The sequence below is a fragment of the Pundamilia nyererei genome, unplaced genomic scaffold (assembly GCF_000239375.1).
Source record: "Pundamilia nyererei isolate P.nyererei 1_Seehausen unplaced genomic scaffold, PunNye1.0 scaffold00031, whole genome shotgun sequence".
In the NCBI taxonomy this organism is placed as follows: domain Eukaryota; kingdom Metazoa; phylum Chordata; class Actinopteri; order Cichliformes; family Cichlidae; genus Pundamilia; species Pundamilia nyererei.
In genome coordinates, this window is record NW_005187432.1 from 729,197 (window position 1) to 747,181 (window position 17,985).

General features: G+C 39.2%; 2 protein-coding genes across 4 annotated transcripts in view; both read right to left on the reverse strand.

Annotated features, from left to right (window-relative positions):
* Window positions 1-6,110, reverse strand: part of LOC102208484 (uncharacterized) — a 10,716-nt gene extending 4,606 nt beyond the window's left edge. Inside the window, exons 1-4 of the mRNA XM_005728953.2 lie at window positions 6,053-6,110; window positions 675-977; window positions 482-593; window positions 309-370 (exon numbers count right to left, since the gene is read on the reverse strand). Coding sequence (XP_005729010.1) covers window positions 309-370; window positions 482-593; window positions 675-977; window positions 6,053-6,110 — 535 coding nt within the window. The remainder of the gene's footprint in view (window positions 1-308; window positions 371-481; window positions 594-674; window positions 978-6,052) is intronic.
* Window positions 6,111-6,555: 445 nt separating this feature from the next.
* Window positions 6,556-17,985, reverse strand: part of LOC102208760 (ATP-sensitive inward rectifier potassium channel 10-like) — a 12,935-nt gene continuing 1,505 nt past the window's right edge. The window contains exons 1-6 of one of the 3 annotated variants that reach the window (XM_005728956.2): window positions 17,327-17,455; window positions 12,791-13,104; window positions 10,629-10,840; window positions 10,276-10,407; window positions 9,375-9,552; window positions 6,556-8,018 (exon numbers count right to left, since the gene is read on the reverse strand). In XM_005728956.2, the coding sequence (XP_005729013.1) occupies window positions 7,621-8,018; window positions 9,375-9,552; window positions 10,276-10,407; window positions 10,629-10,840; window positions 12,791-13,104; window positions 17,327-17,355 (1,263 nt within the window). In that variant the 5' untranslated portion in view covers window positions 17,356-17,455 and the 3' untranslated portion in view covers window positions 6,556-7,620. Of the gene's footprint in view, window positions 8,019-9,374; window positions 9,553-10,275; window positions 10,408-10,628; window positions 10,841-12,790; window positions 13,137-17,326; window positions 17,456-17,985 lie in introns of those variants that run through there. The other 2 variants (XM_005728955.2, XM_005728954.2) reach the window with 2 other exon arrangements.

Genomic DNA, 17,985 nt, shown 5'->3' on the forward strand with positions numbered 1-17,985 from the left:
CCCCACGATTTATTACGGCAACAAATATTTTACTGATCACAACAGTATTGCAGTATTGCATGTGACAGTTTGCTTACACACGTTCTTTAAAAATGAAATACAGGTTTGGGTTTTTTTGACAACTATTCACAATCATCATTTGAGTCAATGCCACCAAGTACGTTTCATTGGATTGGATTATGGGAGCTACAAAATCCAAAGGTATATAGTCAGAAATGGGGAGAACACGCAAACACCACAAAGCAAGGCTTTTAAAAAGTGGTTATTTCAGTGTTTCATTCATTAATAATTTCTCAATATTTTCTCACCTGTCTTTATGTCACAGTAAGATTTGAGCACCTTCATGGTCTGATTCCAGCTCACTTGGTTGCTGTGATTACAGAAAATGGTGTCTTGATGCAGGTAAACTTTTAGAGAGGAGACATTTCCTGTGGTATTCAAATTATTTTTGTCTGCATGAGAGCAGTGTTGGGCATCACACCTAAAACTACTGCTAATGTTAAAGTCCACTGTGCTGCAGGTTACAGTCAGGTTACAGGAGTCTGAGTTGTTGGACACAAGGTGCACTGTCAGCTCAGCAGGAGTCACTGGATCTGAGAACCAAGAGATGTGAAAGCATTAAAAACAGGTCTATGATGTGTGAACATTTCTAAACAATTAGAAGAGAAACCTACCTTGGACTATGACCTTGTATTCAGCAACCTTTTTGTCGCTTTGCACAGACACAACTGCAGTATAATCTCCACTGTCACTGTGTTGTACATTCTTTAATAGCAAAGAGTAACTTGGTCCAAACGACTCAACCCTTCCTTTATAATTGTCAGACACGTCTGGTTCACTATTTAAAACATGTTTTACAATATTTGCATTGGAATTAAATTTCCAGGAAAAAAAATCTGTCTGTTTTACAAGTTTAAATGGTTCCTTTACATCCAAGTGTAAGTCCTTTCCATGCAGCGCAAACACATGTTGGAGCCCTAAAAGAACAGAAAGACAAAAAACACGTCAGTGCTGGCTGTGTGGCAGACATCCATGTAAAGGGAAAAACATTTCATCACTCATCCAAGACAGAAGCAGTCACTTGGCTGAATGGAAAAATGTTTCTAGCACTGAAAGCTCTATATCCAAAAAAACAGAATCAACTTCTTGGGTAAATCTATACCTCTTCAGAAAGAACATATTAGGGATGGATCCGATATACAGTATTGATATCGGTCCGATACTGACCTAAATTACTGGATCAGATATTGGGAAAAAATAAAATGTAATCCAATCCATTAAATATCACAAAAGCAAAACTTGCCACATGTTGTAACCTAGGTAGTGACCTTAGCACGCCGGAGCAGTATGCGTCACGTGGTAGAGTGGCTGTTGTATGCAAGACCTGTCAGAGGTCTGGAGATCACACTGAAAGCATTTGGAGCCTCACTCTGTGCTGCCAAACCAGGTGTTGTGCCAAGGTAGGTATCCTACCAGGTTCCCCCTGCGTCGCGAGCATTCACTGGGCACGGAGTGCAGATCCAGTTTACACCGCCTCCATTACAGACAATTAGATGTGGAAGCAGTCATGTTTTAGTTTTGTGAAAAAGTGAAAAATGAGTGTCGTTACATTACCAGTCAGTTTAAGGGTTAAAAAAAATTATATATTTATTGTTCTCACGTGGTATCGGACAGGATTATCTTAACAAATCAAGGACATTTTTCCTGATAATTATTTTTATCCTCCTGTAACTTTACTGTATAAAAAGCTAAAGCCTCCAAAGTTTCAGGAGTAGTTAGTCGTTATAAGAAGTGTTTGTGAACTAAAAATCAAGAATGTAGGAAACTGTTGGTCCGTGATTTGGAGAGCCCTGACAAATTCTGTCAGGGATACCTACCTTGGCACGACACATGGCTAAACAGTTTCGTGGTTCGAAAAAAAAAAGTGAAAAACACTCTTTTTTTTATACTTGTGTTAAGTTTTGTATAGAATACAAAATAAAATAAAATTACATAAAATTCAGTCTCTAGTTAAATGTGATAGAAACAGCCACAGCACCATTAATAAGATAACTGAATTCGTTTTGCTAGCTGGGTCTGCATTTTTCCTCTTTGGTGCAACTGAAATAATTTTCAATAATTTTTATTTATAAATTTTAAGGGTAATTGATTTTTTGTTTATCTTCTGTGGTCTGTGAGAAGATGGTCTCTGTGGGGATGGGGTCTTGGTGGGCATTTCACAAGGACAAAAGCAGCTGAGAGATATGCAAGACTGCCTCTCTGCTTCCTGGTCTCAATCCTGGATAGATGTGTTTTAGGTGGTTTGATACATTCATTCATATCTCTAAAAATAGAATTTGAATTTGATTTAGGAGAATTGCAGTTGCATGCCCACTATTCTGATGTTCTGCCATGATCTCAGGGTTTTTAAGTTTTTCTGGAATCAAGCTATATTCTTTTGGTTTTTAATGTGTGATTTATGTTTGAACTTTGAGTATGATATTGTTTCTTGGTGCTTCTAGTTAGATGATGTTAATTCTCTTGTGTCTACATGTTTTGCCTTCTGTGTCAAGTTCAGTGTCCAGGTCACTGTTAGTTATTTCCAGCTTTACTTTGGTAACCTCTTGTCGCTTTTATTTTGTATTCAGTTCTACTTCCTGTGTCTAATTATCTCTGATTTGTTTCAGTTATCTGTCCACCTGTTGCCTTTTCCCTTGTTATCCTGTGTGAGCATGTATTGTCTTAGGCTGTGTCCCAATTCAGGGTCTGCATGCTTGAAGTACGCATTTTAAGTGCGATGACGTCACCACCACGCGACGATGGCTGTCCCAATTCGAAGTGTACTTCAAATGCATACTCCAAATGCGATTTTCCCCAAATATCAAGCGTGGTCCGGTGCACGCTTCGTGGTCCCATATATCCCACAATTCATAGCGCAGCGGTGGGTGTGGATAATTTTGCCGCAAAATACGGCAGAAGGGAGCGGCCGAAGAGTGAACTGTCAAAAGTAAGTACTGAATATTATGTAACTTATTTATGTGCGAATGTTTAATAACGAAGAACATTAAAACATTGCTGTTGGCCACATGTCGGCAAAGCTGTGTGACATTAGTGATGTTTGTACTTTCAGCGTTAACTTGGTTTTAAAGCCTCTACATATATATATAGTCGACCTTAATCTTACAGAGAATCTGATGATTTTATGGATAATTAAAGTCAGTCATATATCCACAAACACAACAAGCTGAAAGTCAGTGATGCTGCTCAGTTTGCAGTCCTGAATATCACGGCACAAGCAGGATTCACTGCACTGTTAATGTTAGCTATGTTATATTGCTGCCTCTGTTCGGTGGTGTCGAGCCAAATGGACTTTAACATGTGTTTGAACGAGTTGACGGTTCACTCGTTAAGCTGAAAGAAAGATGCTTTAATCACAGGAGTCACACATGTGTCCACTGTACCATCTGGGAACTCTTCTTGTTTAGCACTCGTAATAACACAAACACTAAATCCTCCTTCTCTTGTGCTGTTTTGTAGCAGTGTACACACCTGAGACTGTCACCTGTCTGTCTGTCCTGCACTCTCTCTCTGTTTCTTTCTCTCTGATTGTGGAATAAAAGTATGAACATGTGTTTATAAGTTACACTTGTGTTTTTATCCTGCAGCTTATCACACATTTGATTTCCATGTGTGACAACTGCAAGTGTCCAGAGTGAGGACAGACTGAGGGACCCACTGCTGCACATCATCTGTGAGGTTTTGCACCCCTGATGATCCAACAGGACAAACTCAGCAGTGTGTGAGGAAGAGGAGGAGGATGAGCCAGCAGCAGCTGACAGATGGAGAGAATAGACAGACTGTTCCCTGTTTGTGAAGGACTGCTAGAAAAGTTTAAAATAACTAACTGTCTGTCTTGAATCAGTCTTATTGGGTAATGTTCAAATAATTTGATCATTCCAGTGTTTTCAGTGTGGGAGAAAGTACTCAGGGCCTTCAAGTTACACACTATGAAAGGCAGAAACAAGTTTAATATTCAGAAACCTAAAGTATGTATCAGCAGCAGAATGGACCTAAAATAAATGTTTGTTCCAGTTCTATGAAGCTTTGAGTATTTTGGATCAGTAGCACTGCTGTGTTTGTTGCATCATATCGCTGTAACTGTTTAAATGCTTTATATATTCTGAGGTAAGTTGATCTATAGTGTTACATCATATTCTATAAGGATGTTATGTGTTTGTATACTTTCTGCCCAGTTTGACCCATTTAGCAGAAGTCAGCCTGTTTAAGGCTCTGATATCTATTCTGTATGACTTAAAGCAGTTATGACATGGTCTGATTTTCTCACCCAATAAAGGAATATTTAATATATCAGTCTATTATCCTTTATGAAATAAGAGGAGAAAATGCCGTCACATAGTTGATAATGACAGACCAGCTGAGCATTCATGAAAACAAATGATTGGACGGTAACACAAAGTACACAGATTATTCAATCATAACTATAACTCTAATTCAGTTTAATTCCATAACTTGCTAAATGCTATGAATTTTTAATAAAAAATGTTAAATTAACACTGCGGTAATAAAATCTGGTTTTTGTCCAGTTGTTTTCTTGCACTTTTATGTAAGATCTTTAAAATGAGATTATGATAAACAATAAATTATCAAAGTGTATTTAAGGCTCTGTATAATTCAGTTTGCATCATTTTAAATGCATTTTTGCTTCAGGTTAGCTGAGAGAAGTGATGGATCAAGAGAAGATTGAGACAAAAGTTACTGAATAAAACTCCAGCAGACCCAATAAGGATGCATGAGGGAGAGCGCTCTCTCTGAAAACAGTGCAGTAATTCAGATCAACATAGAATCATTATGTTTTTAAAATGAAAGGTAAACCCTTCTTAGCACTGAGCACTAAGACTCTGGTGGAGCTCAGTATTTGTCCTGAGTAGAGCAGCATTATTACAAACTAAGCCACCATAGAAACCTAACAAGCTGACCTGTGTAGCACAAAAAATTATTTAGCGTCAGCTAATGAGCCTGCTGTGTATTAATGAAGATATTATTACTGTGCCTGTCTGACTGGTTATAAGTTGGTGGCATAAAAATAAAAAGACCATCTTCTAACAGTCATGGCAGCAAACGTAGGGCTGACTCCACTCTAATAATTCTAAATCTTTTTTCAAACAGGGCAGCACGGTGGTTAGCACTGTTGCCGCACAGCAAGAAGGTCCTGAGTTCAATTCCACCATCAGGCTGGGGAGTTTGCACGTTCTTCCCGTGTACTCAGGCTTCCTCCCACAGTCCAATGACATGCAGTTAGTGGGGATAGGGTAATTGGTTAATCTCAATTGCCCATGAGTGCCTCTATGTGTTAGCCCTGCGACACCCCGCCTTTCGCCCTATGACAGCTGGGATAAGCTCCAGCGCCCTCCGCGACCCTGAACAGGATACGCGGAATCGAATGAATGGATGGATTTTTTTCAAACAGTACAAAGGAAATACCGAAATGTGCAGAAGGAAAAAAAAGTATTTCCAACTCTGGTTTCCTCATTGGGTTTTTGCTGTGCAGCAGAAGAAATTCATTTGACACACAGATAAATATAATATACATATAATATGCACAACATACAGACATACAGATACTGATATGAAACAGAAAAGATTATTTTAATTTTACTTTTGTCATTATTTTATATTTATAGTATTTTATGTATCTATAACCTACAGAGTTATGATTCTTTTGTGTTGCTTCGTCCTATTTTAAAGTACATACCACATTTTGATCATTGTACCCTTTCAAAGCAATGTTAATACTGAGTAGATTATCCTTGTAAAGCGGTATTGATATGTTATTGCCCCCCAATGCCCCATGACTAATGTGAGCAGATACTCACACTACTAAATGAACATCTCAGTAAAAACTGCATTTAACTGCATAATATTACATTTTATCAGCGTCATGACTAAAATAAAGGCATTACTGAAAACAGCATTTTTGTCATTTGATTTGTATTGCTAAAAGGTCTTTAAAAATAACAATGCATTAGCTGTGAAAAAAAGAGCAAGTTCTTACCTTGTACTTCTATTATGTAGAGCAAAGAAAAAGCAAACAGGACTACACCACGAGTCATGATTCTCTCAACTGAGCAATCAAGGAAGTAGCATAACGCTTTGACAAACCTGTTTCCTGTTAGCTTCTCTTTAGTTTTAAATCATTTTAGTTACGTACATCAGATGCCAGAAATGCGATTTATTATTGCCTGTATATGGACTAATAAACTAATTAAAATAAGAGCATATATGTCATATCTAAACACATAGTTGGCAGACTCACAACAGGCTGTGAATAAAATATTATAAAACATATTTTTCATCCTATTCAGATCCATTAAGCCTATGGATCACTTCATTTCTAACTATTACAATTCCACATTCTCACATTTCAGTACTCACCTGTGATGTATTCATCCTACTGTTCCACTTTTTGTCTGTGATTTCTACACTAAAATAAAATATGGGGATTCAAGAAAGTTATCATGGAAGTGTTCAGTGAACAGTAGGCTACAAGTTTTCTCATAAAGGCAAGTTCCTTTAATGTTTGTGCATATCTGGACACATTAGCATTATTAAAGCTAGAGAGACATAACAGTTTGATTTGTTAAATAATTAAGCATCTGTTTTTAACACTAACAATTTTCAGTGTTTGAGTGCTTTTAGTAGACTCAAAATTTAACACACATTTGCCTTAACCTTTCAAGGTGCAAATTTACATCACATACATAAAGTGCTATGTTCTGAAGCAGCAACAGCAGTCACGCATGACAGAAATCATGAAATACAAACACCATTACCAACATACAGGTCATACTGAACATAAAATGTATCATCTTTGTCTACTTTTCAGTTGTAGTGCTACATTTAATTGAACTATTACAGTACATGTTTGGGTTTTTACCAGGAAATACAAAAAATACGTTGCTCATTTAGAGGAAATTGGGGTGTGGGGGGTTGCAAGAGGCAGAAAAACTGCTTTTACAGCTGATGTGTTTTACTGCAAAAACTCAGAGTCATATGACCTTTGTACATACATGTTTACAGGGTATGTATATTTATCACACATTTGCATACATTTTAGGCGTATTATACACGGTTCAGTGCTTCTACTTAAGTGGGCGGGTGTTTCCATCTCACTTCGTCATAATAACGTCTCCAAACCCACTCTTTATTCTGCTCTACTTTTGAAAAAATGAAAATTAAACACCACTGTCTCACACCTTTTTGTAACTTGGTTAGTGCTCACTGAGATTTCCATCTTCTTTACTTGATTTTTGTATCATTTGTATTGTAGTTTTTTGAGTTAAAACTGTATGTAGTGTATGTGAGGTCAATGGATTTGTGCCGTGATCAGATGTAAAGAACTGTAGTTATGACGTTATTCCTTCATATGAATACAGTGAAGTGAGTGTATCTATATATGTCATACCCAGCAAGCATATGACAATAACATACTCCACATGTTCATACAGTAGTCAGCATTAATCTGTTCTGTTCATCGATATGATGTTTCACTGATTTGTTATTTACACTGAACTTGGCGACGTCTCCTGTTGCTTTTTAAACCTTCTGGTTTAAACAAACTCTTCACACGTTGCTGATGCGAACACTCAGAGGAGCGTCCCTGACCCGACCTCGGTCCTCTCCTCGTTGTTCCCTGTAGCTCTGCTCCAGACGAATCTTCTCTGGATCAGTCACCTCAGGTACAGTCCCCCCTCCATTGCTCTGATACCCGTGCTGGGGGCTGGATGGCTTAAAAATGGGGGCGGTCTTGGTCTTGGCCACTTTGTCGAAGAAGGCAAAGTCTGCTACATATTTCCCTGAGGGAGACAGGGAAACTACAGGGGGAAACTCGTAGCCCCAGAGGATCTCATCTGGCAGGTAGGAGGTGCGAACCTGACAGGTGGCGGAGGTTGGCTCCACGGTGGCGCTCATGATCACCAGCAACTCAAAGTCAGCCAATTCTGGGTCAGTCCAGCCACCACCTGAAGAAGGTAAATGTAATGGAAAGAAATGTCACATTAAAGTTAAAGACCAAGAACATCCTTAGGACAAAATGGATGAAAGAAAGTTATAAGAATATTTCACTTAAAGACTCACAGTAAAAGGTTTTTAACCACTAGTAGTGTTATTATGAGCATTTTGTGTGTATCTTCTTTTAATTGGAGATCATGTATCAAAATTTCAGGAGCGGGACCACGCCTCCAAACAGGCTCCTTCTGGTTGTCATCTCTATGGGTTCCCCCAGTTCTGCAAGCTGTTCATTCTCGTTTACGTGCCCCACCCTCCCTCCCTCCTTGTTTTCGATTCTTAACTTCTTCACTTCTATTTAGTACATGGAGATCTGCCAGGCCCGGGAGCCATCGGCAGTCCCCTTCGAGGCCTTCCCCAAACCGCAGCTCAATTCATGTCCAAGCATCACCTTTACCTACTAAAACGCTGTCAAACCTAAAATGAGGACGTTGGCCCAGCTAGTGAATCTTTATGCAGATGAAAACTCGCGTCAAAAACAAGTGTCCATGCAGATAAAGAAGTAATGGAGACAGAACTGTCATCAGCTTTACAGCCATTTAATTACTGGAAGGACATCACCCATGGTCTGGTTGGGAATCAGAGACCATGTTGTTTCATTTCACATTTCTTTTTTTCAGGTGAAGAACTGAGACAGTTTTGTTGCGTTTTCAGTGAAACAAAACTAAGAAAACTGTCTCTGCTGGAAGTACTGTTAAAATTCTCCAAATGATCATCTGTTTTTAAAAAGCTGGGTTTATTTAGGCTCTATTTAATAGGTGATCAATAAATAACTATAATGTGGCTCATGAACTAAAATGAGTGTGAGACCCCTGAAGAATGTGACATAGTTACTACATTAACAAATACAGCATCAAGCAACATGTAAAACATTAAGCTAGTGGCTTCATTTTTTAAAGTCTTTTTTTAATCTTTTGACTTCACAACCAAAAAGAGGAAATTTATTTCTGCATGAATTCAATTTTTGTAAACCTAGTCATGACATTTCTCAGAAACTGAAGCTATTTTTAACAGTTCATTACTAGGCTTATTAACTAACTACAATTTGTGGAAAGCAGGCCTATTGTTAAATTCTCCACATACACCAGAAAGGGAGGAATGAGGGATGATGTTTTTCTCTATAACACATCTGTTGCTGAAAGAATTTGCCTTTTCCTACCAGCACCTTGGAAGGAGGTAAAATTATGCTAGAAACCTTCAGGGTCAGATGTTTGTATGACAGAGGAATGAGACACAAAGGTCAAAGAAATCATTCTGATGCAGTTTGTGACACCACCCACCGAGTCTACTGCTCTCATCGCTAAACTTACCCTTGGCTGCCCAAGCTCTCAAGGGACTGTTGTCATCGATGACATGGTAGAAGGTAAGGGGCAGGATGAGGAAGGGGCTGTCACTGGAAGTGTCCACTTGAAAGGGGACATTTCTCTGATCCAGACGAACCGTCTCCCCTTCCTTGGTCAGAGACGTCTGGAGCAGTTTTCCAGTCACCTGATAGGAATATTGTGCACATGTTGCTTTAGCTCAACTGGTTCCCAGTTTGACAAATTTCTCATTCACACTAATCTATGACCTCTAAACCTATTTTTATTGTCTAGTCTTTACAAGTATGGAGTGTGTTACGGCTGTTGTCGTGGGCTGGGGTTCTGACATGTAAATGTGAGTTCGCAGGTGTGCCTCCAGGAGTGGTGGATCCTGAAGATGGTGTGCCTGGATTGGATGATGATCTGGAGGCGGGGTATAAGACGACGCGGTTGAGGATGGCAATCCATCCATCCTCGGTTTTACCCTCAACCAGCTGGGGTTGCGACATGCCCTGTGTTGTTTTGTGAATCCAGCAGGAAGTAGGGGTGGGACCGCCTTTGCAGTTGGGCACAGTTTTCGCATGTTTTGTTAGTCAGGGAAGTAAGTGATTGTCGTTTGGTCATGTTTCTTTGGGGCTAGGCAAGCAGTCGCTCCTCTGAGTTAGTTTCCTTTTGTTTGCTATTTTGGCATGGGTCCACCCCGAAGCCTGAGTGTCTCCTGTGAAACCCATTTTTGTTTTGTTCTTGTAAATAAACCATCTCTTATTTTAACTTATGGTGTGATGTGCTGCTTGGGGTCGAACTGGGGGTGGATCATTCCTCTTGTTGCGGTCGGGTCCGCTAGACCGGCCGTAACAAGTGGAACTTTTCCCAGCTACTGTATACTTAAAGTATCTGCATGCATACTTGCCTGACACCCAATCAGGAGACTTTTGCGCATGTTGGCCACCCGGATCATGAGGCAGGGGCGGCCCTCGTGGGCGGACACCACAGCATGTTGGCTAAACTTCACTGTCTCACCGCGCTTCTTTGGCCGGGCAACCTGATCAGGAGGAACTTGGTCAGAGTCATCTTTGTTAATGATTATTAAGTAAACCTGCAGCTCACATGTACACTGCAGTGTTGTTTTAGTCAAGACAACTTCTGCTTTTTTTTTTTTTTTTATGTTTTCAAAACACAAATTAAGGCCTGCACGGCTTTGTTGATACAAGGCACTTGTCTCTTTTCATTGCATCTTACATGGATATTTCATGTATTGGCTACCTTGGCCAGAAAGGTACCGGTGATGAAGATTTCCATGAGCATGGTGATAACCAGTTGAACTATGAGAAGGATTATGGCAGCTGGACATTCCTCAGTGATGCAGCGAAAACCATATCCAATGGTTGTTTGGGACTCCAGGGAGAAGAGGAAAGCCCCCGTTAGCGTCTGCATCTGCATCACACAGGGCGTGTGGTTTGATGGAGGGTCAAACTCTGGAGGAACATGTTTAAAAAAGCATCAAAAGCTCTTTTAAGTAATTCTAAAATATAAAAGTAAACACTTTTGTTATTATTTGCTTTTTAGTTTTATACACATTATTATGGAACAACAGACCAGAATATTTAAAGTCTGGCTAAAAAAGGGATTTTGCTATTAAACACACTGTCTGCTGAGACACGAGTAACAACAGCGGAAGAGGGGGAGAGGCATGTGTTAACGAAAACTAAGATAGAATAAAGATATGATATAGTTGCCAGATTATAGCTAAAACTTCACTTTAACCGCAAGATAAGTTCAGTAAAAAAAAAAAAAGAAAGAAAGAAACAACAGCCTCTGCATCTCTTTACAAGCCTCCTATAACATTCACCCTCACTGCATATGCATCCTGGTTAGCACAAAAAGTAAGGAAATTAGTTAGTTGTTTGTTTGTTTTTATTTAACAATGCTTCTTGGCAATAGATCTGTTGGAAAGCCTCTTAAATGATCCCATATCTTTAAGGAAATGCATTATTAAATGCATGATTACATTTAAATTTGAACAAATAACAAAATATAGAGCAATTAAACTGAATAGCACTGGCAGCTTTAAGACAGGAGAAGGCATGATGACATCACCCCTGTCCTAGCTAACTTACACTGGCTCCCCGTTAAATACCGTATTGATTTTAAAATACTTTTGCTTACTCTTAAAACTCTAAATAACCTGGCGCCTAGCTACCTAACTGGTGTCTTCGACTTGTATAACCCTAAGACAGTACTATGATCGTCTAGCCAACTGTTATTAGTGCAACCAAGGTCTTGATTAAAGACCAGAGGTGACCCTGCCTTTGCTATTGCCGACCCTAGACTCTGGAACAATCTCCCAGTCGATGTCCGCACAGCTGAGTCCATTCAATTGTTCGCCAAAAAAACCCAGTTGTTTAACTTGGCTTTTGAAGCAAATTAGTTTGACTTTGACCCGCTGCATTGCACTATGTAATTGTATTGTTCGTACCTTGTTTTACCTGTCATGCTCTGCCCCTAATTTTATCTGCACTGCGGTACAATTGTGAAACAGTTTGATGTACTCCGGTCTTTTAAAATGTGCTATAGAAATAAATTTGATTTCATTTAGTTTGAACAGGAGATCTTGTTGGCTCCACTTTCCCTTATAGTCACTGCTTTAGTCAAGGTTATATTCACTATTATGGTTGTTTTCACACTTGTCTGTAGTCTCTTTGTTTTGGTGTGAAGAAGGCAATGAGATCTGTTTCACACTTCTTCTTGCATTGCTCAGTTGCACATACATTGAGGTTGAATGTCCTAAACAGACATGACTGAGGTTTTGCAAGAAGTCATGATGCATAAAGCGCAATGAACACCTGAAGTCTGGGAAGCTTCTTAGCAAACACTCCTGTTTCAGTTTATGCAATGACTGTGTGCATTCGGTTTGAATGGGTTTGAATTCACACACACAGCACAACGGTTTTTCGCTTTTTAAAATAAGTCAGCAGGAAGTCTAAGTATTAAACTGTCAGTGGTTGACAACTAGAAACACTTGAATAGTTAGATATTTTTGCACTGACCTGCAGGTTTTAGTGTTTCTCAAATGTATAAATAATTTGGGGTTTTAAAGTCAGCACTGACATTTTTTCAGACATTTCCTGTATTCGACCCATAATAAACCACAAACCTGCGCAGGAAGATTAGGTACTTTTTGTGCAGATGACTTGAAGTCAAAACTGGAAACTTTCTGTATGATTCAGTTACTAATTATGTAACTGAAAAACACTTTTCAGGTGTAATAGTGAATGATTGTTAATGTCAGTTGAAACTTTTAACTGAAAACCCGCTTGTAGATCGCTTAGAATGACTCCATGTGCCAAACTCAAGGCCGGGGAGGCGTGTCAGTGTGAACCTATGACCTGATCTTTGCTCTTTTAAATTTCTCCCTGCTTTCTCACCAAGAAGGTCTCCATGGACCAGTGCAACCAGGTACCACAGCACCCCGAACACGAACCAGGTCCCTGCAAAAGTGGCAGTGAACAGGAAGAACTTGTAGCGCCACTGCATGTCCAGAAATGTTGTCCAGAGGTCACGCATGTACAGAGCACTCCGTCCGCTGACATGCTCGATGCGCACGTTGCTTCGCCCATCTTTGGACAGGACACGTCTCCTCTTCCTCAGAGACCCTCCCCCACTAGATATGCCACCACCAAGTAAAGGTTTTAAGACATCTGTCTGTGTCTGCGAGTGGCAAACTTTATGTGGAGAGGAGCTACGAGAGGAAGGAGGTGTGGCAGATGTCATCTGGGAAATAGAAAAAAATGGAATACAATGTTTTTATTGGTCATTTGTCTAACACAAAGTACACATTCTCATCCTGGAGTGCAAAATATGTTATGCTTTAAAATATACAGGATCTGCACAATCCTTGTTAGGGGTCTGCAGGTATAAGCTGTGGTGTAAGCTGCAGGAAACCTTTGCATTTTGTGCTTTTGTGCTTTTTACTTTGCTTTTACTTTCTTTTTAGGTGTAGGCACAAAGTTAATTTGTTGGATTTCAAAAAAAGCTCATGATTTGAGCTCCTTCAGAACAGTAAGCCTGCTAGCTGAAAAGAGGCAAGCTGAGTGTGACATCCGACACATCTATGTCACATTTAAGCTGAGCCAATCTGATAACAGTGGCTTCCTGTGTACAGACTTTACACACTTCCCACTATAACTAACTGCAGCTGTTAGTAACTTCCCTGCAGATATCTGCTCTCACATTAACACATTTAAACTACATGTCTAATATGTGTTTGTTTCAGCCTGGTAATAATTTTAATAACAGAATAACAAAGATGAAAGGTCATGCAGACCCACAAATGTTGTTGTGGGAAATTCTTTAGCTGGTGAAACTTTTCTGGGAGTTCACTCAGACAGGAATCCTCTCTGGTCATGAGTCACTCTCCAACAGAAACTGATTGAATGTAATAATAGTTTGAGGAATTTACTAAAATTCACTGTGTTGATACCACATATTCAGTGAGCAGTTCTGACAGAAGAATAAATAAATACACATATTAACATGTACCATATATTTCATTTCCAATATCATGGCTCAAGGAAAGTTTTCTGAAGCATGAATAGTTTAGCAGCAATGAGAAGTGCCACCCTGCCAACAGTTTAGAGGCAGGAAATCAAGGATTATGAGAAGGCAAGGCCAGTGCCATCTGGCTGTTCTTATAGTATGGATGAGTTAGATTGTGTAAACCCTAAAAATATAAAACAGATAACACCATTAAAAAAATGTGAGAAATAAAAGAAGAAACCCTTAGAGGGCAAGTTAACACTAACACATTTTAAATGTCTGTACCCTGCCCATTATTTCCGTAAATAGGCATTCTTGGTGTTTGGAAATTTACTGAAATATAGTCATGAAGAAGTGACATATGCCGTCACTGTGTGACCCAAAAGGGGTGCTTTGTTCTTCTTTTGATTGCGATCTTTGAAACTAAAACCTGAAACAGGAAGAACAAACATTTCTTCATGTTTCAAAACTTATTGGGTTTCAGCTTCATGTGTTGTGTCACATAGAAGATAGAGAACTCTCCTCTTGTGTAAATCATTTCTTTAGAATAGTCTGTACATGTTTTTCAGGTAAGGTGGGCTGCTTGGTGCTTTTTATGGTGGTTAAACGGTAGAGTGAGTCATTAAAATGTGGTTTCAAAAAGTAAATTTCAGTGACTAAGTATAGTTACGCATGGAAGTCATACATTATCTCACCATGTCGTGCCTGTGACTCACTAGCTGTAAACTACTAACCAAAAAAGCAAACTAACAAATATGTGACCAGTGATGGAAAGATAAACTACACAGACAAGTATGTAGCGTGCTTCAGACAAGAATAACACTCGCTGTATGTCCTCAAATAGTAAAATGTCACACAGCATTCTGACAGATATTTCTGACTCATAGATGCTAACTCCTTTAGCATGTTATTTGAAATGCATGCATTTCTTCAGACTGACAGCATCTCCATTACTGTCAGCTTTCAGCTCCACTTTGTGTCAGTTAACATGATGGTGAATGCTAAAGAGAGGAGAGACTTGGTATTAGAGGAAGTACAAGCTCACACATCTGTTAGTGTGGTTAGATCTTTCTTAAGACCAGGTTTGGGCGATGTATACTTGATGTGAAAAACAGGAAGAGAAACAGCTGCTAATCAATGTTTAGTCCCATATTTGGACTAACCCTCATCTAAAACAAAAGACCTGTCTATTTCTGTCTTTAGAAAGACAAATTGAATTTCAAATGTCCCCGTGATCTGATAGCAAGTTTTTCAGTTTTTCAGTTTTTACATTTTGGTATGTTTGCATGAATATGTAGATGAAAGAATATTTAGATACAGGTCATGTCAGACAGCTAGCTCCTGCATAATTTGACATGCTCACTTACGTTCAACAAATGATGGAGGTCAAGTGAGAGAATAGCCCACAAAACAGGGAGATAAGGAAGAGGAAGGTGAAAAGAAAGAAAGAAAGAAAGAAGACAGTAATTAGGATGCATTCATTGACGCAACAGACAACCCACACAGAGACTCATTTGTGATCCAAAGGACAGAGAAGAAACTTGAAAGAGTCAATTAAGGTCAAAATCTTTGTTGGAAACTCAGACGTTTATCAAGATAAAGTTTATTTAAAAAGCTTACTGTTGATTCTGATCAGGGAGACCTTTAGTGGACAAAGAGTGAACTTCTGACTGGAAACCAGAGACAGCAAGAGACAGTGAGAGATGGATAGGGAAAGGGCCAGTTCAGCTTTCTGTGTGCTTTGGCCTTGTTCAGCCTGAGACTTGACTCCTGTGAAGTCTTTTCTCGGATGTTTTACACTCTGGATCCTCAGAAGATCACTCTGTGAGAACTTCTCACGCTCATTAAAGCAGAATGTAAAATTCTACTTTTCATGTAAAAGGATATAAAAGCTCTCTGGTCTTCATGGTCCTCTCAGGCCAAAAAGTAAGTGGGCACCTGTTAACATGATAATTTGTGATTACTGGGAATCTTATTTCAGCTTCCTGATTGTTGATAAAATTTTGGAGCCTGGCTTCAGGGATTTGATCCCACTCAATGACAGAAGCATCGGTGAGCTCCAAACGTATATTAGTGGTGGAAGTAATACTCAGATGTATAAGTAAGAAGAAGTCCTGCAATGCAACTGAAATCTTTTGTAATAAAATTGTGTTTATTATATTCTGCATATAATGATCAGTGTGACAGACATATTACTAAAAACACTGTGAATTTGTGGCTTAACGGCATTTTATTCTTGCAGCTAGTCAAACTGACACTATTTTCAGCTGCATTTACACTGTTTTTCTAAAGCAGTTGTTTATTTCTGACAGACTAGCTTCCTCCAAAAATGACAATGTAAATTACTCGTGCAAGCATAAGTTGGGCAAGCTTCAGCTGTCTTGCAAATGAGGTCTGGTGTAATCACCATCACATCACACAAACAACAAGGCAAAGTTTTGAGGGGTTTTCTCCATAAAAGGAATTGATGGCAAGAGTGCCAAACAGAATCTGAAAGCAAAACTTTAAACCTCATTCAAGATTCTCACCCTTCATAATGCTGCTGTGCTGGAGACTGTTTTTCTGTCTCCTATGTTTCACTTTAGAGGCACTTACATGTGTCATCTTCATAGCATAAACGAAAATTATCATTTACTTGGATTCTCAGCCTAGAGTTTGGACCCTACTTGGATGTTCACAATAAAAACAAAGATGTGTAAAAGGTATAGGAGAGAAAAATAAACAGCTCTTACTTTCTCTCCTTTTTCTAAATAACAGATTTTGCCCCTAAAAAATTTGAGCGAAATAAAATTAATTTATATAAACAGTTCAGAGATGAAAAATCGCTTTGCTGAAATTTGTAACAATTCACATCTGCAACAAGACAACAGGCCCAGAGATGCTTTTGAGGAAGTTTGCACGCAAACGAGTTTAGAAACACTTTTCTTACTCGTCTGCAATGTCAAATAAATTGCATGTAAGTGCGGTAAAGGACTTAATTATTATACACTGTCACGGTCCAGCCTGCAGCCAGCATCTATGCCAAAGGCATTAGATAGGGCTGAGGTCAGGGTTTTTGATAAATTCTAAACTGCAAAAAAATTTTTACTTTTTTGCACAGATGTGAAAATATTATTTCCTCATTCTCATCTCTAGACCAGGTGTGTCCATATACTTTTGCCTCGTAGCATAAATCAAAAATAGCTCCTTTGCTGATTGTGGATTACATAACCGATCAGCTTTAATTACATCACACTTTTGTGAGCCATTCAAAGGCTTTGCACTTACAATGGATCAATTGAAAACTTCACTCTTTCAACTCTGCATCACCCTCTTACCCAGCCCTCTCCCTGTCAGCCGCGCACACACGAATACGCTCGCAAATTCCACTACAGCCATGTATCAGATAACTAATAGAGTAAATGAGAGGGAAACTATTAACGAACCTCTCCAGCAGGATGTATTCCATCTCCATGGCAGCGCTACAACTTTACTGTACCTGCAGCCTCAGTGAGACGAATCCAAGAACTCAATCAAAACTTTTGTCTGACAAACAGAGCAGTGGATGTTTTCCTGATCTCCCTCTTTCTCTTTTCCTCTCTCTTCTTCTCCTTTCCTCTTTCTCTCGCCTTCCTTCCTTCCTTCTCTCTATCTCTCTCCCCTCTGTGTACACAGGAATGCTTTGTTGCGAGCTCAGATAAAAGAAACAAAAGGCGCCATTGACAAATACGACTCTGTGCCCATCCATGTGTGTGCGTGTGCGAGAGTGTGTGTGATTATGTGAGAGTAGGATTGAAATTACATGTGTCTTTTATGTGATCGTAGGTGTGTCATTTTGTATGCATGTAAATACAAGTGCACAGCTATGCATCTGTGCCAGTCATGTTGTGTCAGTATAAATACGTCTTCACATTGTGAGGACTCAACGTTTCACTGATGGAAGAAAAGCAAGTTGTCACAACGTAAACACAAATCAGTGCATTTTGGTTGAATTAGGCTTGTAGGTAGGGAAGCTCATATTAAAGTTTTTTGAGTGAATGAATGAATGAGTGAAAATCCTGAATGTCCTGTGAAGTGGTGTGTGTGTGTGTGTGTGTGTGTGTGT